The sequence below is a fragment of the Entelurus aequoreus genome, linkage group LG20 (genome assembly GCF_033978785.1).
Source record: "Entelurus aequoreus isolate RoL-2023_Sb linkage group LG20, RoL_Eaeq_v1.1, whole genome shotgun sequence".
Classification (NCBI taxonomy): domain Eukaryota; kingdom Metazoa; phylum Chordata; class Actinopteri; order Syngnathiformes; family Syngnathidae; genus Entelurus; species Entelurus aequoreus.
In genome coordinates, this window is record NC_084750.1 from 24,390,171 (window position 1) to 24,417,957 (window position 27,787).

General features: G+C 37.8%; 1 protein-coding gene across 1 annotated transcript; it reads right to left on the reverse strand.

The window, feature by feature from the left end:
* Nucleotides 1-709: 709 nt before the first annotated feature.
* On the reverse strand, nt 710-27,592 carry ptpn2a (protein tyrosine phosphatase non-receptor type 2a). Its single transcript, XM_062029701.1, has 9 exons — nt 27,232-27,592; nt 25,488-25,578; nt 23,741-23,841; nt 22,042-22,140; nt 19,253-19,390; nt 14,475-14,684; nt 13,274-13,435; nt 6,873-7,018; nt 710-1,630 (listed from the first exon to the last, which is right to left on the reverse strand). Exons 1-9 carry the CDS (start codon nt 27,286-27,288, stop codon nt 1,441-1,443), a joined length of 1,194 nt encoding a protein of 397 aa, XP_061885685.1. The 5' UTR covers nt 27,289-27,592; the 3' UTR covers nt 710-1,440.
* Nucleotides 27,593-27,787: the final 195 nt, after the last annotated feature.

Consider the following 27,787-nt stretch of genomic DNA (forward strand, 5'->3'; position numbering starts at 1 on the left):
TTGATGTGTACATAGTATATTGTAACATTATTTTTGTGTACATAGTAAATAGAATCATTATTTTTAAACATAGTAATTTGTAACATTGTTTGATGTGTACATAGTATATTGTAACATTATTTTTGTGTACATAGTAAATAGAAACATTTGTGAACATAGTAAATTGTAAGATTATTTGATGTGAACATAGTAAATAGTACGTAGACAATTGTAACATTTGATGTGCAAATAGTAACATTCTTTGTGTACACAGAAAATTGTAACATTATTTGATGTGTACATACTGTAGTAACATTCTTTGTGTACATAGTAAATTGTAACATTGTTTGATGTGTACATAGTAAATATTACCGTTTTTGTGTACATAATTAGTCAATTGTTTCTGCGTAAAGGTAAATATTTGTGTTTCACTACATTTAACTTAGTTTGATACAACACTATAGTACATACAGTAGATTTGTTAATTACCGGTACACATGTTATATTTACATTCTTACAAGAAGGGTTCACAATTGGCAACTGAGTTTTTGTGTGACTTTACTATCAATACAACATGTAACTCCACAAAATAAGTGTACAGTCCCATATGAGGTTGCGTTGAAAAAAGGCGACATGTAAAAGGTAAACACAAAAGTGTAAAATTCTAGGCTGGACGTCAGGTGTGAATAATCCTCGCAGTGACTTGAGGAAATACAAATGCAAGGCAAAGTTATGGGAAAAGAGTAGGGTTTTATTGAAGTATTTCTTGTTAAGTGCTGTTGAAAGGTACAACATGTACTACGTGTAATGCACAGACAGAGAGGTGGAATGCCAAAAAGGGGCTTGCTAAACGACTTGAAGGCACACCTTCCTTGCATTTGCTGTCACCCAGAGGAATTTGAACTACTTCAACACGCCCAAATAACAACTGGGCCCCACTCCTAGCTAACGTGCTTATGAGCATAGTCATGTACAGAATATACATTCATATACATACCACACAGATGCTTCAACAGCGGGAATAACGTGAAAAGGAAGCTATCCAGCGGGCGGAGCAAGGCGGATGGCCAGGTGTCTGCTCGCCTACAAATATATATTCGGACACCTTGCTCTCTGACAACGGAAGAACAAGTTATTTAAAAAAAATACTCAATGCGATGAATTTCACTTCCTGGAAATCCCCCACGAGTATAAAGTGAGAATGACTGACACACAAATACAAATACAACAGCACAGTTCTTTTTCTCCTGTCATACAGTACATTCAGATAGCAAGAAAGCAAATCGTCACGCTGGCACCAAGATCCTGAGGTGTTACTCATTTTGATTCATTCTCATAAAAATATACACGCACTCATTTGATCTAGCGCTCCCACCTGAAGAAATAAATACCCTCTAAATCTACTTGACGAGTACCTGATCTCAGGCACCGCCGCCAATAGCAGTCCGTTTGAAGAGCGGCTCACTGGGAGTACATCCAGCACACCAGCAGGCCCAAAGCCAGCACAGCAGCACCGCCACCAGTCAGAATCACGGAGGTCCACGACAGCTTCTTGCCTCGTTCTTGCTCGCTCTTGTTCAGTCTTTGTTTCATGTCCTGGACCATCTGAGACGTGTGAGCAAGCCTCGCTTCGCGCTGACGCTTCCTCAGCCTGCAACAATATGCACACACACACTACACTTCGTATCGCCCTTATTACCACGCCATTGATAAATGTGCTTTTATTACACACGCTGAAATATTTGTGTTATTTTAAAATAAATAGACACACAATACACAGTGGACCCTCCATTTACAAACCTCTCTTTTGGCAAACCTTTCGATTTAGATCAGGGGTGTCTAACTAATTTTAGCTCACGGGCCAAATGGAAGAAATTCTATTCCCAAGTGGGCCAGACTGGTAAAATCATGGCACGATAACTTAGAAATAAAGACAACTTCAGGATGTTTTCTTTGTTTGAAAATAAAACAAGTACATTCTGAAAAAGTACAAATCCTAATGTTTTTTTGTTTTTTTTACACTTTTTGTGGTTAAAAGTCACAATTTTTCCGTGATTGTTGGTCCAAAACTAATGGAGATTATGGCAAAATGAAGGTAATAAGTAATATTTTAGTTGATCTGTGTATTTTGGGTGTTAGGGAATAGGCGCCAATCTACATTTCTGCCAGTGGGTGCTCGGTGTGTGTGTGTGTGTGTATTAGAGTTGTCCAGATACCAATATTTTGGTACCGGTACCAAAAGTATTTCGGTACTTTTCTAAATTAAGGGGACCACAAAAAATGACATTATTGGCTTTATTTTAACAAAAAAATCTTAGGGTACATCAAACATATGTTTCTTATTGAAATGTTGTCCTTAAATAAAATAGTGAACATACAAGACAACTTGTCTTGTATGTATGATAAATGTGCTTTTATTACACACGCTGAAATATTTGTGTTATTTTAAAATAAATAAGACACACAATACACAGTGGACCCTCCATTTACAAACCTCTCTTTTGGCAAAACCTTTCGATTTAGATCAGGGGTGTCTAACTAATTTTAGCTCACGGGCCAAATGGAGGAAATTCTATTCCCAAGTGGGCCAGACTGGTAAAATCATGGCACGATAACTTAAAAATAAAGACAACTTCAGGTTGTTTTCTTTGTTTGAAAATAAAACAAGTACATTCTGAAAAAGTAAAAATCCTAATGTTTTTTTGTTTTTTTTACACTTTTTGTGGTTAAAAGTCACAATTTTTCCGTGATTGTTGGTCCAAAACTAATGGAGATTATGGCAAAATGAAGGTAATAAGTAATATTTTAGTTGATCTGTGTATTTTGGGTGTTAGGGAATAGGCGCCAATCTACATTTCTGCCAGTGGGTGCTCGGTGTGTGTGTGTGTGTGTATTAGAGTTGTCCAGATACCAATATTTTGGTACCGGTACCAAAAGTATTTCGGTACTTTTCTAAATTAAGGGGACCACAAAAAATGGCATTATTGGCTTTATTTTAACAAAAAAATCTTAGGGTACATCAAACATATGTTTCTTATTGAAATGTTGTCCTTAAATAAAATAGTGAACATACAAGACAACTTGTCTTGTATGTATGATAAATGTGCTTTTATTACACACGCTGAAATATTTGTGTTATTTTAAAATAAATAAGACACACAATACACAGTGGAACCTCCATTTACAAACCTCTCTTTTGGCAAACCTTTCGATTTAGATCAGGGGTGTCTAACTAATTTTAGCTCACGGGCCAAATGGAGGAAATTCTATTCCCAAGTAGGCCAGACTGGTAAAATCATGGCACGATAACTTAAAACTAAAGACAACTTCAGGTTGTTTTCTTTGTTTGAAAATAAAACAAGTACATTCTGAAAAAGTACAAATCATAATGTTTTGTTTTGTTTACACTTTTTGTGGTTAAAAGTCACAATTTTTCCGTGATTGTTGGTCCAAAACTAATGGAGATTATGGCAAAATGAGGGTAATAAGTAATTTTTTTAGTTGATGTGTATTTTGGGTGTTAGGGCATAGGCGCCAATCTACATTTCTGCCAGTGGGTGCTCAGTGTGTGTGTGTGTGTGTGTATTAGAGTTGTTCCGATACCAATATTTTGGTACCGGTACCAAAAGTATTTCGGTACTTTTCTAAATTAAGGGGACCACAAAAAATGTCATTATTGGCTTTATTTTAACAAAAAAATCTTAGGGTACATCAAACATATGTTTCTTATTGAAATTTTGTCCTTAAAGAAAATAGTGAACATACAAGACAACTTGTCTTTTAGTAGTAAGTAAACAAACAAAGGCTCATAATTTAGTCTGCTGACATATGCAGTAACACATTGTGTCATTTATCCTTCTATTATTTTTGTCAAAAATATTAAGGACAAGTGGTTAATCTACTTGTTCATTTACTGTTAACATCTGCTTATTTTCTGTCTCAACATCGTCTATCTACACTTCTGTTAAAATATAATAATCACTTTCTTCTGTTGTTTGATACTTTACATTAGTTTTGGATGATACCACAAATTTGGGTATCAGTCCGATACCAAGTAGTTACAGGATCATACGTTGGTCATATTCAAAGTCCTCATGTGTCCAGGGACATATTTCCTGAGTTTATGAACATAATATAAATTTTTAAAAAACGAAAGAAGATTTTGTGATGTTAAAAAATATCGATGTAATCATAGTAGTATCGACTACATACGCTATTGTAAGTGGTATCATTACAGTGGATGTTAGGTGTAAATTCACCAATGCCGTTTGTTTATATTGTAGCATCCCGGAAGAGTTGGTGCTGCAGGGAATTCTGGGAATTTGTTCTGTAGTGTTTATGTTGTGTTGCGGTGCAAATATTCTTCCAAAATGTGTTTGTCATTGTTGTTTAGTGTGGTTTCACTATATCGCATGTTTATGACAGTGTTGGCATTGTTCATACTGCCACCTTTAGTGTGACATGTATGGCTGTTGAGTAAGTATGCACTTCATTCGCTCGTGTGTAGTGTGTTCAAAGTTAGGATGATTGTGTCATAGGTTCATTATCGGGCACAATGTAATCTTGGTTAGGTATAGACTAAATTATTTGAGACTTTTGTGTTATGTAAAACGGACCAAACTCGCCACAAAATTACCAACAAGTTTGATTTTAAAAAAATTATTTTAAAGATTGAAAGTTGCCATCAATCCCACGTGGGTACTAGGCATTGTCCGTGGGTGCTCGGGCCCCGAAGCACCCATGGGATCGGCGCCTATGTGTTAGGGTGCCTGCTCGTCACCAAACACTGCAGGAATGTAGCAGCAGAGTGCAAGTTTATGAGCTTGAGTATGCTTAGAACTATATGTAGACATATCATTTTGTCTGAAAAACTAACATCAAAACGACAGCAATTGCATGCCGCACACGTCCTTGGTAGCAGTCATGGCGCCTGTTGTTCAGTTGGCCATACCCTCTTTATAAAAGACTCTGGCTCACACAGAAAAACGCTGCCCCTTAGTGTTTCTGAAGAGAATTGCAAGTCACGCGGCAGTCCCCACGGAAGAGCTATAAACAAACAAAGACGCCGTCATAGGGGATGCTAGCTACGTGACGCAAGAGTATATTCCAGCCTTAAGTCTAAGTCCACAGCGATTCCCTCCTTTCCAGCGAGTACCTGCGGCAAAGACGAGCGGTCAACAAATTTTGCTTAAATCGTATTTTTAATATTTCATTTAAAAAGTAATTTTTTGACGTGAAAATTTGTGTTTAAAACGCAGATTGAAATTTCACATGCCTGAGAATGAATCCCCAAAAAATCAACAGACCAGCGTGGAAAGGAGGAAATAGTTGTGGAGTTAAAAAAAAAAAAAAAAAAGACTATTTGCAAAGAGTACATTAATGGCGCTCACAAGTATGGAAAATTCTACGAAACAGGCTTCGCACCACAACAAGTTTTAATTGTGATGAGGCCGGACTTTTCTGGAAAAAATGCCAAAGCAGACTTATTTCACAGAGGAGGAGAAATGCGTCCCCTTGGCCCCTTTGTTCTACCCTTCTGTCTGCTCCTTTCTCTTCATCTCCCCCTTTAATGTAAATGGATTTTACTTTTTTAAATATTTTTTATTGTAGCCATATGGTTGTTAAAGTTAAGGGTTTTTGTGATTTCTGATCATTTGTGAGAGCACCAAAGTGACCTCTGTGTATGTACACGTGTTGGCAAAGCAACGCATACAGAGGACAGCAGCTTGTTTTTCTTTTGATTGTTAATAAACAAAAAGTTAATCCATCACCCCCTCAGTATGTTTGATATACAGTACTAGTTTATATTGTGTTCAAAGTCTACAAACCTTCACTAAAATATGGACTTTTGGTCGAGGCAACCCATTATTCATATTTACATTGTTTCTTATTGAGAACGTTGCTTCACTATACAAACCTTTCAATTTACAAAAACCCTGTTCAAGAACCGATTAAGTTCGTAAATCGAAGTTCCACTGTATTTTACTTGTCAGAGGAAACATTACGTTTTCCGGAATCAAGTCTCAAATATAATGTTGCATTAGAAGGGAGCAACCAATGATGGATTTTGCATTTTGATGTGGTTTAAATGCACTGATTAAAGCAAAAAATTATTGTCTTAAATACAAGAAAGCTTTATTAATGTGTGAATAAGTTAATAAAATGTTTTTTTTTATATACTAAGTGTGATTGAATATGACTGAATAAGTTAAATAAAAGTTACTTTCCAGAGTAAGTGTGATTGAATATGACTGAAAAAGTGAAATGTGATTAAAAGTGACTGAATAGGTTGAATAAAATAGTTGTTTTCTAGAGTAACTGATATTGAATAGGACTGAATAAGTTAAATAAAAAAGTTATTTTTTATAGTAAGTGTGATTGAATATGACCGAATAAGTTAAATAAGTTATTTTTATAATAAGTGATATTGAATATGACTGAACAAGTTAAATACAAGTTTTTGTCATTGTAAGGGTGATTAAATATGACTGAATAAGTTAAATAAGATAGTTATTTTTTATAGTAAGCGTGATTGAATATGAATTAATAAGTTAAAACAACTAATTTTTTATAGTAAGGGTGATTGAATATGACTGGATAAGTTAAATAAAAAAGTTCTTTTTATAGTAAGTGTGACCGAGGATGACTGAATAAGTTAAATAAAAAAGTTATTTTTTTATAGTACGGTAAGTGTGATTGAAGAAGACTGTGGAAGTGAATTAAAAAAAGTTGTTTTCTATATTAAGTGTGATTCAGGATGACAGAATAAGTTGAATAAGATAGTTCTTTTTTTATAGGAAGTTTGATTGATTATGAATGAATAAATGAAATACGATAGTTATTTTTCATAGTAGATGTGACTGTATATGACTGAACAAAGAAATATTTCTTACTGTCCACTGGGGTCTGCTTGGTTGTGGTCTTTGTTGTCTCCTTGCAGCAGATGCTGCACTTTGGAGTCCAATCTGTTGTTGACGTGAGGTCTAGGTGGGGGTGGAGGAGGCGGCAGGTCTTTTTCCAAATCATTCCGGTTCTTGATCTAAATCCAAGGAAAGTACTTTTCAGTCTTGTACAACTGCATTACATCACATGGAAGTGTGTATCTACTGTATATCACAGAGTTTAAAAGCACTGTGAACTAATGTTCAGTATACCAGTGTTTTTCAACCACTGTGCTGTGGCACACTAGTGTGCCGTGAGATACTGTCTGGTGTGCCCTAGGAAATTATGCAACTTCACCTAATTGGTCCAAAAAATATCAATAATTATAATCTGCAAATAATGTGCCGTTGCTTAGTGTCTGTGCCGTGTAGAACTCGGCAGGGTAACCACGTAATACTCCATGGCAGTAGGTGGCAGCAGGTAGTTAATTGCTTTGTAAAAGTCGGAATGTGTCAGGTGAGACTAGGATGTGATCCCAAAATGCAGACCACAGCGGGTGGCAGCGTGCAGGTAAAAAAGGTATGTAATGCTTAAACCAAAAATGAACAAAAGGGAAAGGAAAAGGCAAAGGCTATGCAAAACGAAAGTAGAACTGAACTGGCTACAAAGTAAAGAGAAACAGAATGCTGGACGACAGCAAAAAGTTACAGCGTCCACAAAGTACATCCGTACATGACATGACAATCAACAATGTCCACACAAAGAAGGATAGCAACAACTGAAATAGTTTTGCTTGCTAACACAAAGCAGGTGCAGGGAATAGCGCTCAAAGACATGAAACTGTTATAGGAAAACATCAACAAAACAGGAAGGACCACCAAAATAACAGTGCAAGACAAGAACTAAAGCACTACACACAGGAAAACAACAACAAACTCAAAATAAGGCACGACGACCTAGTGGAGTTTCATTTTTTAACGTTTTCTGCTGGTGGTGTGCCTCCGTATTTTTTAATATAAAAAAATGTGCCTTGCCTCAAAAAAGGTTGAAAAACACTGCAGTATACTGTATATACTTTTTCAACAGAAAACTACACTAATTACTTTTTTCATAGTCTGCACTGTGTTGTTGACGTTTAAACAGACAAGACACAAAGGGCCTGTTTTACTAAGATCGCAACACCACGCTGTAAAAAGCGTGTGCAATCTCTAAAATAGCATATACTATTTAGTGGGCGTGTTGCATGTGATCTACTAAGACTGTGTGTCCATAGTAAAGTGGTGCAGACCGCCTTATTTAAGTGAGGATTTTGCGTGTTCTATACGGGGCATCATCACAGAGACACTTTCATTTACTGCACATTCATGTTATCATGCTCTTACCTGTGGCGTTTTGCTATGTTTTCAAACATGCAGGAGACATCTATCACTTTTTATGGACATTTTAGAAGCAGTCGGGCAGTGCACGACTTTTTTTTTTTTACCGCTGAAGGTGCGCTTATTGGAGAGGCTGCACTTACTCCGCTCAACAGGCAAAAAATACATACTTCAAGACGTTTTTTCAACATAAGGCTATTTTAATAGTATATATAGTATATGTTAAAAACCAAAAGGCAACAATTTAATTTGTTTTAATCAGCCCCTTAAGTCCTCTAGCAGCTCTAAAATTATAAAATGATGTTGGTGAATAGATGATGAAAATTGTTTTTTTTACTTCTGACCGTCTAAAATTTTGATACACACACACGCACGCACGCACACACACGCAGGACGGAGGATTCTCGTCTGTCCATCGTCTGTCTGCGCAGTGCGAACACTGAACTTGCAGTCGTGTGTGGAACTGACAGTTTGCTCGTCCTTTTGACAAATGCTCAGTAAAACGCAAAATAGTGTTGATAAATCACACTGCGCGTGCTAAGTTATTATATTTGTATCTTCTCCTCCCAGTATTGTGGGCGTTTTGTTGATCAGCATATATTTAGCATATTAATGAAAACAGAGACTCATTGGATTGCACGCCTTACTCTGCTCACTTAACAGACGCAATTCACTTCGCACACGTTTAGTAGATCAGCTTTGCGTGTGCTATCAAGTCTGCACGTGTTTTAGTACTTTATAGTAAATCAGGCCCAAAATCTCCTATTCGTTAATTTTCTGTCAGGTTTTCACACTGTCATGATCTCTTGATGGCAAAGACAAAAGAAGCTTTCTCTCTTTGAACGCTGTCGGATTGTTGAGCTGCATAAGTACTAACAACATATCCCGGTGTGAGGAATCCTTACAGCTCAACATATCTAAAACGAAGGATATGATTATTGATTTTAGAACCCACACCAATGCCAAACCTACCACAGTCATCAAAGGTCAGCCTGCAGACTTTGTGGACAGCTACAAATACCTTGAAATGGTCATAGACTCAAAGCTGACCTTCTATATGAACTGCGAGGCGGTGTGTAAAAAGGGACACCAACGTCTTCATTGCCTGAGGAAACTGTCACGTCTCCACATAGAACCATGTTGACACTCTTTTATCGGGCATATATTGAATCGATTTTGTCCTTCTCCCTGGTGTCATGGTTTGGTAGTTTGTCTTTGACAAACAAGTCTGCAGTAAATCAAATTGTAAAGTGGGCTAGTAAGCTAATTGGTGAGCCGCAACTCAACCTCTGACATCTGTGCCACACAGCTGCAGCGCAAGGCGAGCTGTATTATTCATCACTGCACCGATCATCCTTTACACAGTGAATCTCAGTTCCTTCGCTCTGGTCGGCAGTACGTTGTTCTTTTTTGTAGGACTAAACGATATAAGAATACTTATGTACCTGCTGCCATCACACGCTTAAATAAGGCTATGGTGATTTATTTTATTTATTATGCCATAACACTTTAATCACAATGATTTTATTGGTTTATTAGGTTATATATTTTTATTGTTCTACAGGCTGTATACTGGTGATCGTTTGTGGTTTTTAATGTTTTTATGTTTTATATGATTTGTGTTTGCTTGTTTCATTCTGTCTTGACGCTGAATTACAAATGTCTGCACAACTATTTTACCTCAGGGTACCATTAAAGAAACCCTGACCTTGTAAAAGAAAACTCCTAAATGTCTAAGGCTTAGCTTAGTAGACTGACCCAAGTCACCAGAGTACGGTTTAATCACAAGAACTAAATCATCAGGTGCAATAAACAGTGTTTCTGTTTTATCTGCATTTAGCTGCAGAGAGTTATCGCTTTGCTATTGTTTTATGGCCACTAAACAATGAAGCAAGGAGTTAAGCTTCTGGATCTCCGACGGCTTAAAAAAGCAATAGAGCTGGATGTCATCAGCAAAAAAGTAAAAAGAAAAAGAAACCTTTGGATGATCTTTGGTTAAGGGTTCAAATACAGCAAAAATAATACAGGACCCAAAACGGAACCTTGAGGCACTCCACACAACACATTTGTTTAGCTGTACAACTAAAGCTATGCCTTGATAAATGAGGATAACCACTGTAGAACTGACCCTGCCAGTCTTACTTGATCCCTGGTCAATGGTGTCAAAGACTGAGGACAGATCCAAGAGAACTACAACAGTATATTTTTCCTGAATCAGCAGGGATCATAATGTCGCTAGACACTTTCAATAAGCTTGTTTCCGTAGACTGTTGTTTACAGAAACAGGACTGAAATGACTGATGGATGTCAGCTGTTCACAGATCACCTTCTCGAGGATCTTAGACAGGTACAGCCGCTTAGAAATGGGCCTAAATCTATTCAGATCCATCGAGTCTAAACACGTTTTTTTAGTAATGGCTCCACTATGGCATGTTCGAAAGCATTGGGTAAAACACCAGTAAACAAAGAAAACTTAACCATTTTGGTAACACAAGGGCCAATTTCCTTAAACACTTTCAGGAAGGACCTACAAGGAAGGACGTCCGGTGAACAGGAGGAAGGCTTCATCTTGGTCACTAGTGGCGAAATATCAACAAATGTCAGCTTCACAAAAAACAAGGGTAACTGGAGCAGCAGAACATACAAGAGAATTTATAGTGTCAAACAACACTTGGAGATTTTTCTTATTCAACGTTACTAGTTGACGGATATATAGTCAGAGCTGGCATTTTAAACCATCACATAGTAGGATGACACAAGATCACGGAGATAAAGCCTGTGCATCTCAAGATAAGTGGATTTCCACATGCGTTCAGTCTTTCGACATAGTCTCTTAAGTCTTACGATATCTTCATTTGTCCAAGGGCACACTTTTTTCTGTATGGACAAGTTGGATTTAACAGGAGCCAACTGATCCAGAATTGTCCCACAGTGATTGTTAAAACAGTGATTGGGATCGTCCACATCAAAAAAATCCATGGCAAAAAGAGGGTTAAACCTGCACATACACATACACACGCCTCTGAGACCTGACTCCTGAAGGCTTGGGCTCAGGACTAGAGTGCAGATCACACAAAACAAGACTATGATCACTCATGTGAACATAATTTACAGACACTTTTAAAATGTCTAAGCCAAGTGCAAAAAACTAAGTCTAAAATACGGCCTTTTTGATGAGTGGGCTGAGAAACATGCTACAAATAACAAGCTTCAGTTAATGTTCAAAGTTCCATTGCAGAGCAAGAATAGCCGTCATCAATGTGAAGGTTAAAATCCCCAAAGATTACAACAGGCTCCAACTTTATTAAAGAGAACAAGAAATCACTAGCATCCTTTAAAAGACAGCAGCAGGGCCTGGAGGACGGTAGATCAATACACAGAAAAAAGGGGATGAAAACCCCACCTTGACCAGCTACGATTAAAAAAAAAAGAGAATTATTGAAACTGGATCACATTGCACTTGCATGTGTACTCATCCCTGTGTACAAAGGCCAGGCCACCACTACAGCAGAGCAGCGAGCTGGGCAGAGTTCATTTAACTGAACAAACTCTTTCTCTCTCTGCCATGTCTCCGAAAAAACTTGATGTCCAGTTTTTCTCTTGAGAAAAGATCTTTCAATGAAAAAGATTTATTCGCAATTGATCAAACGTTCAACGGGCCAACGTGAATTACGGATGATGTCACTAAGGCATGGTCCATGTTGCCCAGCGGAATTGGTTTAAGGCAGTGAATTTCAACCACTGTGCCGCGGCACACTAGTTTACAGTGAGATATTGTTTGGTGTGCCGTGGGAGATTATGTAATTTCACCTAATTGGGTTAAAAATATTTTTTGCAAACCAGTAATTGTAATCCGCAAATGTGCCGTTGTTGAGTGTCTGTGCTGTCTAGAGCTCGGCAGAGTAACCGTGTAATACTCTTCAATATCAGTAGGTGGCAGCAGGTAGCTAATTGCTTTGTAGATGTCGGGAACGACGACGATGGTTTGCAGGTGAAAAGGTATCTAACGCTTAAACCAAAAATAAACAAAAGGCTAGTGTCGCTAAGAAAAGGCATTGAAGCTTAGAGATGCCTATGCAAAACGTAGCTAAAACTGAACTGGTTGCAAGGAAACAAAAACAGAATGCTGGACGAGAGCAAAGACTTACAACGTGTGGAGCAGACGGCGTCCACAAAGTACATCCGTACATGCCATGACAATCAACACCAAAATAGAAACGCGCAAGACTAAAACTAAAACACTACACACAGGAAAACAGCAAAAAACTCAAAATAAGTCACGGCGTGATGTGACAGGTCGTGACCGTACACCTACTTTGAGACAAGAGCTATAGTGATGCATGGTTGGTTATGGTTTGAATTCATATCCAACAATTGCGAGAATGACTTTTTACTGTCGATATCAGCTGCTGAGTTTCATTTTTTAATGTTTTCTGCTGGTGGTGGGCCTCGGGATTTTTTCAATGAAAAAAATGTGCCTTGGCTCAGAAAAGGTTGAAAAACACTGGTCTAAGGCATGTTTAGCGGTCATGTGGACTCCAGCTAATCCACAAGGGTGGAGCCGGCCTGAACACGGAAGTTGACATGAAATTATTACATCAGGCACCTTTAACCTTCGACTTTGAGCCGTATATGACAAATTAAAATGAATTAAAAAAGAGAAAAAAACAAGTATTTTTGTTTCCCATAAGCATTGTGAATAATAGGCAAAATTCCAAAAAAGTGCAGTTCTCCAACAGTGTAAAGCGCTAAATTTTTTACATTTTTCAACTGGTACTAAATTTTGATCAAGCGTGTACATCATACTTTTGTCTAAACTTTAGGGAATGCTTCAAAACTCACCTTATTGGCTGGTTCTGAGACAGGATCAATTGCTTCAGTGCTAATTTACCGGAAGTGAGTCTTGAGTTTTGAAACAACAAATGTTTCTACATTGAATTTGTGTACAGTAACTAAATTTTTTGGTGTTTACATCGATACATTCACACACTTGTGTGGGCAGCGACACCGGAAAGTGACCTCGTTTTTGTTGCTACCTGCACTGAATTGTTGCTCCCAGGGACTTTGGCTCCCTCAATGACGGCCATGTATGAGAAACGGAGCTGGTCAGGAGTCTGGATCAAGCCCATTCGGTAATCCCTCATGTCAAGAAGGACCTGCTGGATGTCCACTGAGGATGGGTTATTCCTTCGATCCATCTGTAAAACATGTCCTTCCTCATGAGAATGAACAGGCTGTAGAAAAATGCTGACATTTGTCATGTGACCGCAATCGCATAACACGTCAAAATTAAATACCATGAAGCAAAGCGCCATCTGTACTTTTTCCATTCATGACTGTTTTAGATTGGCTCCTCCACACTTACACAATATTACACTAACTTTTACTATAGAATTCAATTGCTGGTTTTCATGAGTCTGGTTGCTGTTGCCCACACATACGGTGGGCAGACAAGAGCATTCTAGCGAGAAGTCAAGTGAAAGCAGGGAAAAAATGTTACATGCTTGCATGGTTCTCACCTGTGGAAATGAATCCAATATGTATTTTGCAAAACGTTATTATAGAGTTGCTAGGATAATCCATCATAAAAGGTCAAAAAGTTTTTAAGGGGGCCCTATTATGCAAAACCAACTTTTCTTACCTGTTTGTGCCTGTTATGTGTAGTTGGGATCCCCATAAGTTCTGAAAATTCGAAATCCAACCATGCAGGCATGGCAGAGTTATTTATAAAACAATTTTGCCTTCCTCCAAATGTGCGGTTAAGAATTTAAAACGTGACTGAGGTGTTTTGCCTTATCTACGTCAGCAGATATCTCCATATATGGTAGAAGTTTACTTAAAGAGCCATTTTTTTTCAGTTGTAGTCCAAAGTACTTTTACTCACCCAGGAAGCTTTTATCTGTACACTATGAAATTCAATAGTTCTGGCCAATCAAACACTATCTACAACAACAACCTATAAAAATCTTTGTGCGCTTTTGGATTCAAATTTTTTTTTAAACACAGCAAAAACCAGACGTTTACAACAAAAACCGACCCTACCGGTCACTTTCCGTATCTGAAACCTATTTTCAGTGGAACCTCGATTTCAAGACTTTAAAGATTTCAAAGATCCTATATTGTCAATTTTTCTACCACTATCGCAGCAGGAAAAGAAACACCCAAAAGTTAATAACTCCATGTTCTGTTGTTAAATAAGCTGTAAAAAGAAAAATAATGAATAATCTGTGTTCTCACCAAGACCAGGCAGGTGTCCACCAAGGCAAAGGTCCCAGAACGCCCAATCCCAGCACTGCAGTGCACCACTGAGGGTCCGTGCTCTGCACCCAGTGAGCCGGAATTCCGAACCTTGAAGAGGAAGTTGAGAAAGGAGGCGGGAGATTCTGGAACACCAAAATCAGGCCATGCAGTGTAGTGAAAGTGGTAAATCTCTCTCCTCTCCCCAGTCTGCAACACAAAATGTGATGTGAGTGCCAGCTCTTTGATAAAGAAGGTGAGAAACACTATCAAATTTCAGATATAACACAGTACAAAGGTGGTCTCCATGTGCCTTTTGCCTCCTCTCCTTCCTCTCCGCTCATCACCACCTTTGCCAACAAAAGTATTAAATTCTTGTTTTGGACGTCTGAAAAAAACCTAATCAACATCAGGAAAATACAGTTATGTCTGATGCTTGTGGGAGCGATGGTGGCTGTATCGTCCTATTCTTTAACATTGGCTGCTTGCTGCTGTCGGCAACTGAGGTGGTGCTTAGCACGCTTGTTCTCAGCATCTACATTTGTCCAGATGAGCCACACGTGCTCTAATTGTTAGATGCCAGTCTGTTCGATTGGTCATTTTATGTTACCATGTTGCAGGGTCAATGTTAAATGTCTTTAAAATGTCCTTCAACAATTTGCGTTGTCCTCCTACAGATCGATTTTCAATATCTCATTTTGAGTAAAAAATCTGTTTGGCCAATCGGTCTTGAGTCATCCTTGCTACATGGCCAATCAATTGTAGCAGGTTCTTGGTTACTTTTGACTCAATGTCTTGGTTGGTGATGTGGTCTTGTCATCGGATTCTCATCAAATATCTCAGTTGCCTCGGGTGGAATTTCTCTACAATTTTGATGTGTCGACTTAGCGTAGACCAAGCCTCACAGCCGTACATTAAAAATGCCCGCACGACCGACACATAGACTTTGATGTTGGTCTGAAGTTTAATATAATGGGATTTGAAGACCTGCAATTGCAAGCTACTGAAGGAGGAGTGAGTTTGGCTGATTCGGTAGTTGATTTTGTCATCTGTGGTGGAAGACAGAGTACTCCCAAGGTACTTGAAAGATTGAACATAGTTGGAAACTTTCCCAATCAGGTTAAAACACAAGATCAGCATGCACTGAACCAGACGGTAGTTAATATAGAACTTCTGTCTTATTCACATTGATGGTCAATCCATATTTCGTTGTGGCTCTTGCAAAGCAAAGAAAATTTTCGTCATGACAGCTGCAGGAAAAATGTGTTGAACAGCAAAGGAATCTGTATATAAAATGTATAGATTTATCCTAGACTTTTGACACAGTCAGGAGAGAGAGCCTGTGGAAACTCTTACCCAGGTTTGGCTTCCCACCCTGTCTGACAAGCAAAATCCGGCAATCCCATGAAGGAATAAAGGGGCGCATAAGTATAAGTGGTGAGCTGTCTGACCAATTTCATATCAGAAATTGTGTCAAACAAGTTGTTCAGGATGCCACACTAAATCTGAACTCAAGCGTATACTTGCAAACCAGAACTGATGGCGGACTCTCAACCTGTCTCGACTAAAAGTAACCTCTAAAGTGAGAACTGTGGTGGTTTATTAGTTTCAATTCACCGATGATTGTGCCTTGATCTCCCACGCACTTGACGACCTGCAGAAGTTTACTACTCACTTTGCAATCTCAGCCAAACAATTTGGGTTGACTACAAGCCTGACAAAGACTGTATTGTTGTACCAACCAGAACCAGGAACAGATTACAGTGGTCCTGGATATACATACACAACACTCTGCTACACCCAGTTTAGAAGATCTGCTACCTGGGCAGCATCATGACACCAACAGCTTCCCTTGATATTGAGTTTGAAGCTACAATCAGAAAAGCCTGTTTTATATTTGGTCAACTGGACGAGCATGTTTGGTCTTAAAACATCAAAATGATTACCAAATGCAAAGTGTATATGGGAGTGATTACCTCAACCATGTTGTATGTGAGTGAGACCTGGTGCCCATACCAATGTCACCTCAGGGAACTCGACAGACTATAGTAATGTGTCAAATATTGAGGTTCTGGCCAGAGCTGAGATGCCTACTGTCTCCACCTTGGTCCACTACAATGAGCAGGACATGTGTTTTGGATGCCTGACAGAAGACGACCTACAGACATTTTGTACGGCCAACTTTTCATGGTTTTTGTAAGCGATGCGGGCAGCGGTTTTGATTTAAGGATGTCCTCCACAGAAATTAAAAAAGGCAAACATTTCCTCTGATTCTTAGAAGGACCAAGCATGTGACAGGGAACAATGGAGAGCTTGTATTAAGTAGGGCGTGCAGACTGTGGAGAACAAGCACAGAGCTGTCAGACAGGATAAACACAGAAAGCGCCAAGTTTGGCCACACCGACTTCCACAAATTAGAGCCTGACATGTCCAGCGTGTGGCAGAACATGCAAGTCGAAGATTGGTTTGATCAGCCATTCGAAGACACACAAATAATAATCCCCAACCAAAATACCTTATATACAGAAAGGAACCATCATCATCCATTAGGATGAAGAGTGACAGAAAGAGAAAGGAAGATTGAACAGATTTCAGAACTTTTCGATTGAGGTTTATAACAGTATCAGCTTGCACTGCACCAGGCATTGGTTAAGTTATAATAAATGAAAAATGGGTTATACTTGTATAGCGCTTTTCTACCTTTAAAGCTGTCAAAGCGCTTTGACAGTATTTCCACATTCACCCATTCACACACACATTCACACACTGATGGGGGGTGCAGCCATGCAAGGCCCTAACCAGCACCCATCAGGAGCAAGGGTGAATCGTCTTGCCCAAGGACACAACGGACGTGACTAGGATGGTAGAAGGTGGGGATTGAACCCCAGTAACCAGCAACCCTCCGATTGCTGGCACGGCCACTCTACCAACTTCGCCACGCCGTTGATACTTCCACGCAGTTGATATTGAACTTCGGTCTTCTTCACACAATCCATATTTCTTTGTGGCTCTTGCAAAGCAATCAATTAGGAGCTTTTTGAAGCTTTAAAAATAACAGATAATGAATAATCGGTGTTCTCACCAAGACCGGGCAGGTGTCCACCAAGGCAAAGGTCCTAGGATGCCCAATCCCAGCACTGCAGATCGTCCCCAAACATTAGTTTCTGACCGATTCCTTCTGAACCTTAATGTTGACTCGGAGATGGGCGATGTTGAATAAATAAGTATAGCAAATGCCCTCATCTGTCCTAAAGACTTCTTTCATCACAGCTGTGAGGAACATTCAGAAAAGTGTTGAAGCCAGTACGTAGCCCTGTTTGAGACTATTTAAGATAAATAAAGATTTAAACAACTTGGCCTCTCATGTCATCATAGAAAAGGCAGATGAGACTGATAAACATGGCGGGGCATTTGAATGTTTCTGGGACCATCCAAGAGCTTCAATGTTTACAGTGTCTAACGCCTTTGTCAAATCAAAAAACATAAAAGTAGAGGCTAACTAGCAGCTCTCAGCGTTTCTCTTGGAGATTCCTTAAAGCAAAGGTCATACATATCTCACCGAAAGTCACAATGTGTTTTTAGGAAGAATAGTTTCTGGTACGAGAATGTGCTATGTTTAGGACATCTTTTATTGTCCCTTCCCCGAATTGGGATAACCAGAGCTTTCCCTAAAAAAAGACTGGTCAGTTTCTATATAGAAGGAGCCCCCTGTGCTCCATCCGGTGTGGACAACATCTGCTGAGTTCACCACTCGCCTATCCCCGAAGGACTTGGAAAGGATTGGTAACGCAAGCTGATGATGGTGCCTGTGCGTGAGAGGTTTAAGGTGGGAAAATCGTTGCTCAGGGACAGCCCCACACACCTGACCAAGTTACTGAATATCCGATAGTGACCGGAGCAGCACAATGGCTGGAGTGGCTGGTTAAAGTCAGATAATAGCCTGATGATGTTGAATATTGAGGACGAGGGCTCGCTTGCCTTGGCAGACCCGCAATAATGGTGTATGGGTAGGGCTTGGTCTGACAATAAAGTTCCTTGAATCTTTAAAGGGCACATAGCATTGAACACTGTAGTCAGTCAATCCCTGAAGTGAGAAGTTACTGTTACCTGACACTTAAAAAGTGATGTTAATTTGAGGAAATCCTTGAGGCCGAGGCCTAACACTATAGGGACCTGTGCTTGATCTTATTGCCGTGTTTGCCTGCGATTCAAGGCACTTACCCAAGGGGTACAGCCAGCTGGCACTTCACTCACAAGAGTTCTAATAAGGTCAAGCCTAGTCAAGACTCCTACGAGTGCCGTGAGAGATATCGTCCTACTATCACAAAGAGCCCTGCAAGCACATGGACTGCACACCGCCGTCTGTACTTGTCTACAGCAAAACGGTAGCAGTATGCAGGCTGGCCAGACAATTGAGTGTTCAACAAAGCTAAAGTAAAGTTAACTATTAATTGAAATATTTCATTCATCATTTACTGTATATGTACAGTAGTATATCACATTGTTTACTGCATATAAAACTATTAATATTCTCTTTTAAATGTTGTGTTTTCATATGTTTGGCAGTATGGACATAGCCATAATTTCTTATGGTAAAAATTGCTTTGGTTTTTATATGATTCGCTTTTCCTCTAACCTTTTGGAACCCACAAAAACCAAAGTACTAGTATGGTATTTGACAAGACAATCGATACACGGTAAATACATATTTACAACTTGGAGTTTTGCCTCAGCCAAACATGACATAAATCTTTAGTCTTCCTCCTGCATTACATTACCTTTGTGTTCTGTAATTCTAGCACCCGGATTGTGAAGTAGGATTGGTCTTCCTCTGAAAGTAGCCGTACAACAAATCCAGTGTCTGTGAAAGACATCTGCTGCTCTTCAGTCGTTGGCCAGTACTGCGCACACTTTTCCTGCACAAATAGAAAAGTATCAAGTCGCTATGAATTAAAACAAGTCATCTTAGGTAAAAGGTAATACAGTTGTCCCACACTTACCACGGCCGATTGGTTCCTGGCCTGAGCATGGTAAACACATTTTCGCGAAGTAAGATTATTATTAATAAATCAAATATTTTAATAGATAGAGCTTAAACAACTGTTCACAACCTTCTAAAAATGTTTTAGACATAACTAGAGCCCTCTAAACATGGAATGTGTTCCACCCTATATAACAGTACTCACTGGTAGCCCAGAGAATCCTCCAAGCGTCATTGCTATCGTCGTTACCCCGGCCACTAAAATATGTACACTAAGTGGAGATACTTCATCACATCATCCAAGTTAGAACTGGACTTCAATGTGAAGTGTGAAGTGAATTATATCTATATAGCGCTTTTCTCTAGTGACTCAAAGCGCTTTACATAGTGAAACCCAATCTCTAAGTTACATTTAAACCAGTGTGGGTGGCACTGGGAGCAGGTGGGTAAAGTGTCTTGCCCAAGGACACAACGGAAGTGACTAGGATGGCGGAAGCAGGGATCGAACATGGAACCCTCAACCGAGTGTGCAGAAACAAAAGGCGGAAGTTGTTCTGCCAAAATTTGGTCAACTTGACAGTCGCATTATTAGCAGCCGTGTTGTTAGCATTATCACCCTGCTCGGTAACAACCTTAATCAATCACCGCAACATAATATTACAAAATGCGACAACTACTGGACTGTGATACATATGGGACATAAAAAACACTTAATTTAGGCTAAAATATGTAGAATATGCTTTAAAAAAAATCTGTCATGTGGGGAAGCCGCAATATTTGAAGTGTCGTGTGGCGAGGACAGCAAGTCAGTAAAAAATAAAGTAAGTTATCAAGTAATAGGACAGTACAGTATGAATTAAAATAAGTTAATTTAGTTACTTTTTCTTCCACCTAGGTAAGTACGTATTGCGCAAGCACAGCAACACACTGTGCTGTGCTCAGTCAGTCATTTGTTTTAAAGAATATTCCTGGCACTTAAAATAAATCACTCAGTATTATTAAACAGCAAGAGTTTGGAGACTCTACAGACAGAGTATTATGAAAGAAAACATTCTAAAACTGAGAAAGCTGAACATACTTAAATATTAAAGATAAAATGGCTCGTAAGAAGCCAGAACACTATTTATGTTTATTCTGCCAAGAAAGTATATTGTGTGCCTATTTACTTTATTTTTGAACAAAACTTGGTTAACATGTCAGTGTGTATAAGAACTTTTTGATCACATTGAACAATACCGTGACAGTAATGATAAAAGTAAAAATGTTGGTAACCGTGATATGAAATGTTCATAACGCTACACCCCGAGAAGTGATTAATAGACCAAAATAAATTATTATAATGAATAATATTGCAAACTTTTGCTGGTGTACCATGGATGTTGCAGTGTTAATTTTGACAGCAGTTTTTAATTTGGTGTTTTATTAGTTATAGTCATAATTTAGTCATCTAAATTGATTTAATTTTAGTCGACTAAATTCCTCAACATTTTAGCGGACTAAAAGACAGTAAATTTCGTCGACTGAAATATAAATTGTTACATTATTTACATACACAAAGTTGCATACATAAACTGTTGGCAATGTGGACTGCATAACTTAGAAACATCCTTATTCAACTATGATGTTCAATAACTTTGTAATTAATTTATGTTGCATCATTAAAATGTAGTGTGTACATTCTATCATGTAAGTCTATTATTTATTCAGCCAATTATGACCAAACAAAAAATAGCACTGATCTACAAGAGATTTTAAAAAAAGAACGCTCTCAATGCCAGTGTATGAAAATATGTGTGCATGTATTACGGTCATACGAAGAAACAAAGTTTTATTCTATATTGTGTAAACTACACAGAGTGTGCACACTGTCACGTTTATATACAGGAACAAGTGTTATAAATCTAGAACGTATATATATCTCACATACCTGTGTTTGCTGTTGTGTTAGCTTGAAACATGACAATTGCTTATTAAATTAGCGAGCAATGTCAGCAATGGTCCACAGCAAAAGTAGTTGTAGAGTAAGCTGCCTTGCTCCTGCTCTACTGTCTTTAATAGCAACAGTAATTCAGAAATATGAGCTTCGGCCTACTTACTGTTTGCGTAGATGTCATGATAGCCTGCAGACAAGTTGGTCATATTTTTACCAGAGAAATTTACGTGTCTTGTCTACCGCGGTAAAAGTGAAGTGTTCTTCTCTTCTCTTTGTTAAAGGTGTAGAAGACATATTGTATTGAAATGTGTAACAATACCGTTTTCTTGCAAAAAATCTAAAACACTGTGCCCTAAAAAGAAAATAGTTCTGATTGGATCCCCTCCGTGATTTATTCCATGCCCTCTCCCACCTGCAACTATGACTGGATAGATTCCTAACTTGTCTCGTTTTTATTCGATGACTAAATTGTCAATAAATGTTGTCGTTATTTTAGTCAACGTGCATTTGTCATTTGTGTTGATTCGTTATCGTACTATTTTAGTCGGGGGAAAATAGGTCATTGACGATAACTAAGACGAACATTTTTAGTCAACAAAATTACCAATTGTGTAGCAGCACATAATGACAGAAGATGACGATGTTGTACTTACAGAACCCTTCTCAATGATCCTGTTCAGCATGATGACAGCTTTGGAACACTGTTCCCAAATCATCAGCCAGAAGTGACCACATGTGTTCCTCAAAGGCCCCTGCAAGTAAAAAAAAATATTTTGAAATTACATTTCATTCTAAAGGCAAAAAATAAGGAAATATAATGTACATATCCAGTATGTTACTCGCATAGTATCAATAAAGTACAAACAGGCATGTACAGCAAAAGGAAAAGTGTTCCTTAAAAAAGGGAACCAAGCATACATACAGCAGAAAGCATGACACTTTTTACAGCTACAACACTGTCAAAAAACATTAGACATAGACACTCACAGTCTCATGTTAAAAATCAGAAATAAAAGAATACGTCCGGTGAATATCGTCTCACAATTATCAGTCAGTCACTCCTTTGTTACACAGAAATATCCGGCTGTTATCATGCCATAAATATATACAGTATGTTTGTGTATATATATTCAAGGATTATACGCCTTCCGCCCGAGGGACAAGCGATAGAAAACGGATGGATGGATGGATATATCTATCTATCTATCTATCTATCTATATATATATATATATATATATATATATATATATCGATCGATCGATGTAATGTATCTGTAATGTATCGATCGATCGATACATTACAGATACATTACATCGATAGATAGATAGATAGATATATATATATATATATATATATATATACACACTACCGTTCAAAAGTTTGGGGTCACGTTGAAATGTCCTTATTTTTGAAGGAAAAGCACTGTACTTTTCAATGAAGATAACTTTAAACTAGTCTTAAAGAAATACACTCTATACATTGCTAATGTGGTAAATGACTATTCTAGCTGCAAATGTCTGGTTTTTGGTGCAATATCTACATCGGTGTATAGAGGCCCATTTCCAGAAACTATCACTCCAGTGTTCTAATGGTACAATGTGTTTGCTCATTGGCTCAGAAGGCTAATTGATGATTAGAAAACCCTTGTGCAATCATGTTCACACATCTGAAAACAGTTTAGTTCGTTACAGAAGCTACAAAACTGACCTTCTTTTGAGCAGATTGAGTTTCTGGAGCATCACATTTGTGGGGTCAATTAACCGCTCAAAATGGCCAGAAAAGGAGAACTTTCATCTGAAACTCGACAGTCTATTCTTGTTCTTAGAAATGAAGGCTATTCCACAAAATTGTTTGGGTGACCCCAAACTTTTGAACGGTAGTATATATATATATATATATATATATATATATATATATATATATATATATATATATATATATATATATATATATATATATATATATATATATACATACATATATATATATAAATACATACATACGGTACATACATACATATATATATATACATACAAATATATATACATACATATCTACACACACACACACACACACATAGGCCCCCAGACGCATTTTACTGACCAATGTGGCCGCCAAGTCAAAATAATTGCCCATGCCTGTTCAAAAATATATTAAAAAGTGTAAGTCCATCATAAACTTTTATTTATGATCCACACGTACTGTACCTCGCTCGCGTACGAACATTGAAGAATTGTTAAGAGCCAACTAGTTGGATGTTCTGTAAGAGTCATAGACGTGTGTATGCTGCTAATATAGAGACATAAAATCATAATTCATAACCATGCATCATATCATGGCACAGTGCTTACCTGAGAAAGAATGTAGGCTCTTTGGACTTCTTTCACCGTGACTAAACTTGCATTGATGTAATCATTCTCGGCGTTTTCAAGCTTGACCCGACTGTGATCATCTAAAATCAAAAAATATCAGTCAAATTAATTTCTTCAAGAAATACATTAATTAATTCATTAAAGACAAATTCATTTGTTCAGGAAAGACAAATTAATGTATTCATTAAAGACAAAATCCTATAAGACACATTCAGTCAATAAACACACATTCATTCATTAATATGAGACACATTCATTCATATAGGACACATTAATTTTAATAAGACACTGCGGTGATCACAATAGGTATTTATTCATTCATTAAAGACACATGTATTCATGAATTAAAGACACATTCATTCATATAGGACACATTCATTCATATAAAGACAACATGGCGATCACAATAGGTATTCATTCATTCATTAAAACACATTCATATAGGACACATTCATTCATATAAAACATGCATTCATATAGGACACATTCATCATTCATATAAGACACATTAATTCATCCATTAAAGACACAATCATTCATTCATATAGGACACATTAATTCGTTCAATATACATGAATTCATTCTAAGACACATTCATTCATTCATAAAATACATTCATTCAGTCATTAAAGACACATTCATGCATTAATATAAGATATTTATTCATATAGGACACATTCATTCATATAAGACACTGTGGCAATCACAATAGGTATTCACTCATATAGGGCACATGCATTCATTCATATAAGACACATTCATTCCACCATTAAAGACACAATCATTCATTCATATAGGACACATTCATTCATAAAAGACACATTAATTCAGTCATTAAAGACACATTCATTCATTAATATGAGACACATGCATTCATTCATTCAAGACACATTCATACATTAATATGAGAAATGTATTTAGGCATATAGTTGATTGGCAACACTAAAATTGGCCCTAATGTGTGAATGTGAGTCTGAATGTTGTCTGTCTATCTGTGTTGGCCCTGTGATGAGATGGCGACTTGTCCAGGGTGTACCCCGCCTTCTGCCCGAATGCAGCTGAGATACGCTCCAGCACCCCCCGCGACTCCAAAAGGGACAAGCGGTAGACAATGGATAGATATAGGACACATTCATTCATGTAAGACACTGTGCCAATCACAATAGGTGATATTCATGCATTCATTAAAAAACATTCATTCATATAGGACACATTCATTCATCCATTAAAGACAATCATTCATTCAAGATATATTCATTCATTCATTCTAAAACACATTAATTCAGTCATTAAAAACACATTCATTCATTAATATGAAGCATTCATTAATTAATTCAAGACACATTCATGCATTATTATAAGACATTATTTATTTATATAGGACACACTCATTCATACAACACATTGTGGCAATCACAATAGATATTCATGTATTAATTAAAAACACATTCATTCATTTAGGAAACATTAATTTATTCGTATAGAAAACATTCATTCATTCATATAAAACACATTCATTGATTAATTAAAAACACATTCATTCATTTGACACATTCATTCATGCAAGACACATTTATTCATGTATGACATATTCATTCATTCACATAACACCTCCATTTATTCATATAGCACACATTCATTCATGACAGACACATTAATGTATTCATATAATAATAATAATAATAATGGATCAGATTTACTGTATGTATAAGGTGATGACACTTACATGGACTAACGTCTCTGTAGCGGTTCAACAATCGATTGGCAGGAAGTTTGGCCACTTTGTATGAATATTCATTGGCTTGGTTTCGGATTTCCTGCAGGAAAACACAAAAATGTAAGATTGACTTTCTCGGTCGGCCGACGCAGTCTCACAAGATGTACTTTCTGTTTAAATATCCTTCTTGAAAATGGCCTTGCAAATGTGTACAGCTCTGGTAATGGGTATATTCGCACCCACCTGCACAAATGTACTTCAAAATGTAACAATCAAAATAAATATGACTTTTTTTTTGTTTACTAGGGCATGCACATATAATATGCATTAGTTTGACCATTTAAAATCAACGATAATAAAAAGGAGATGCTTGGAAATAGCATAAAAATGCCCCAAAAACTTGGAAAAACGCGATTCATAGCGTTACTTTTTGGTGTAACCATCATGAGCGTTCTGTTCAGGTATATTTCTTTTATATTTTGATAAATCATCATATTTATGTATTACTAAATTTAAATATGTATTGATCAATCTTTAAGCTGTGTGTATTTGATTTCAGTTTGCTTTTGACATCTTATTTAGAATTGTAGTTGAAACTTTTACAACCTTGTGTTGCGCTCATGATGGCGTAACCAAACTAGATTTCATTTAATGATCTTATTTTGAATATTTATTCCCTTTTTTACATTTAGTATATTTAAATATTCATTTATAAACATTGAATACATTTCAAATATCAATAAAATGCAATTGCCTTATAGAGTAATGTTTAGTTACACCAAGTCATGAGCGTAACACTAAGCTTCATCACTTTGACTTGTAATATCTCTAATTCTGGAGGTGTTTTATGCTTTTTTCTTTTTGGAACATGTGCTATACATATGATACAATAAAGTCCCATATAAAATTATGTTTCTAGCAATACTTTAATTTTGCCTTTGAAAGTAACACTCCAATGTCCATTAGTGGAGCTGTACACCTAAAGCAACACTCCAATGTCCATTAGTGGAGCTGTACACAAATATATGTGTTGTCTTGTCTAATCATAAAAGACACAGACGAGGCGTGTTGGCTGAGTTCTTAGTTTACTCCACAAGGTGCTCATCCTAAACATCCCGCCGCCGGCGTGGCTAAACGCGACTACTGCGCATGCGTGTCACTACTGTGGCATGCTGGGTAATGGCGTTCTTACGTTACCTAGCTCATAACATCACTATATGTATCTGCCTTCACGCAGCTGGTGCTCATCGTGACTACAAAACTAAAAGTTATTACTAGCTTTGACAAGCAAATACTAGCTAACAGGTGGTTATGTAAACAAAACAAAACACAAGCTATTACTGGCTATGGTTAGCTCTAATCAGCTAACATTGGCTAACAAGCGTCCTGTAACAGAAACTAAACAAAAGTTAGTACTCGCTATGATTAACTCCAACCAGGTGACACCAGCTAACAAGCGCCATTTACAGAAAAACTAAGTAAAAGTTAATGCTAGCTCTAGCCAGCTAACACAAGCTAACAGCGGCTAGCACGTTTTGGTGCTACGGAAGTGGGAGACTATTAGCTCACTCGGCTACTAAAGCTACTTGTCAATTGTGAAGAAGTAAAAGACACCTCCGCGTTAGTCAACTTTAAACATGTGGCGATGAAAGCTGGAAAAGTGTTCAAAAGAGGCACCATATAATATAATGTATGTTGCTCGCTAGCGAAGAAGCGTCGTCCAAACAAAAAAGGTTTCGCCGCGTCCACTTACGTTATAAATGTTTTGCCAGCTCCCCGAACAATCAATGTCTTGGAATTGTTGCTCCATTGTAACACTTCGTTACAAAAACTGTGTTAGCAAGTTCTTCTGGCAGCCATCAAACAATCTGTGAAGCGAGTATGTCTGCGGAGAGTCACCCTGATACCAGCGACGACGCGAAAATCGGCAGTGTCGATACCAGGACTAGTAGTATCAGTACTGTGGCAGTCGATACTTTTTTAGTTGCGTGCTATGTTCTCATGTCACAAATATTGTTAAGTTCAAGTTAAAGTACCAATGATTGTCACACGCACACTAGGTGTGGTGAAATTTGTCGACCCATCCTCTTGTTCACTCCCCTGGGAGGTGAGGGGAGCAGTGAGCAGCAGCGGTGGCCGCGCTCGGGAATCATTTTTGGTGGTCTAACCAAAGATATAGGGCGGACACTCTAACCACAAGGCCACTGAGTAGGTTATTTGTTTGTATTGTTTGTTCGTCTTGTCTTATATTACAGCCTTAAAACACCTAGAACGGTCTCAGTCATAAAAATATCAAAAATAAATAATAT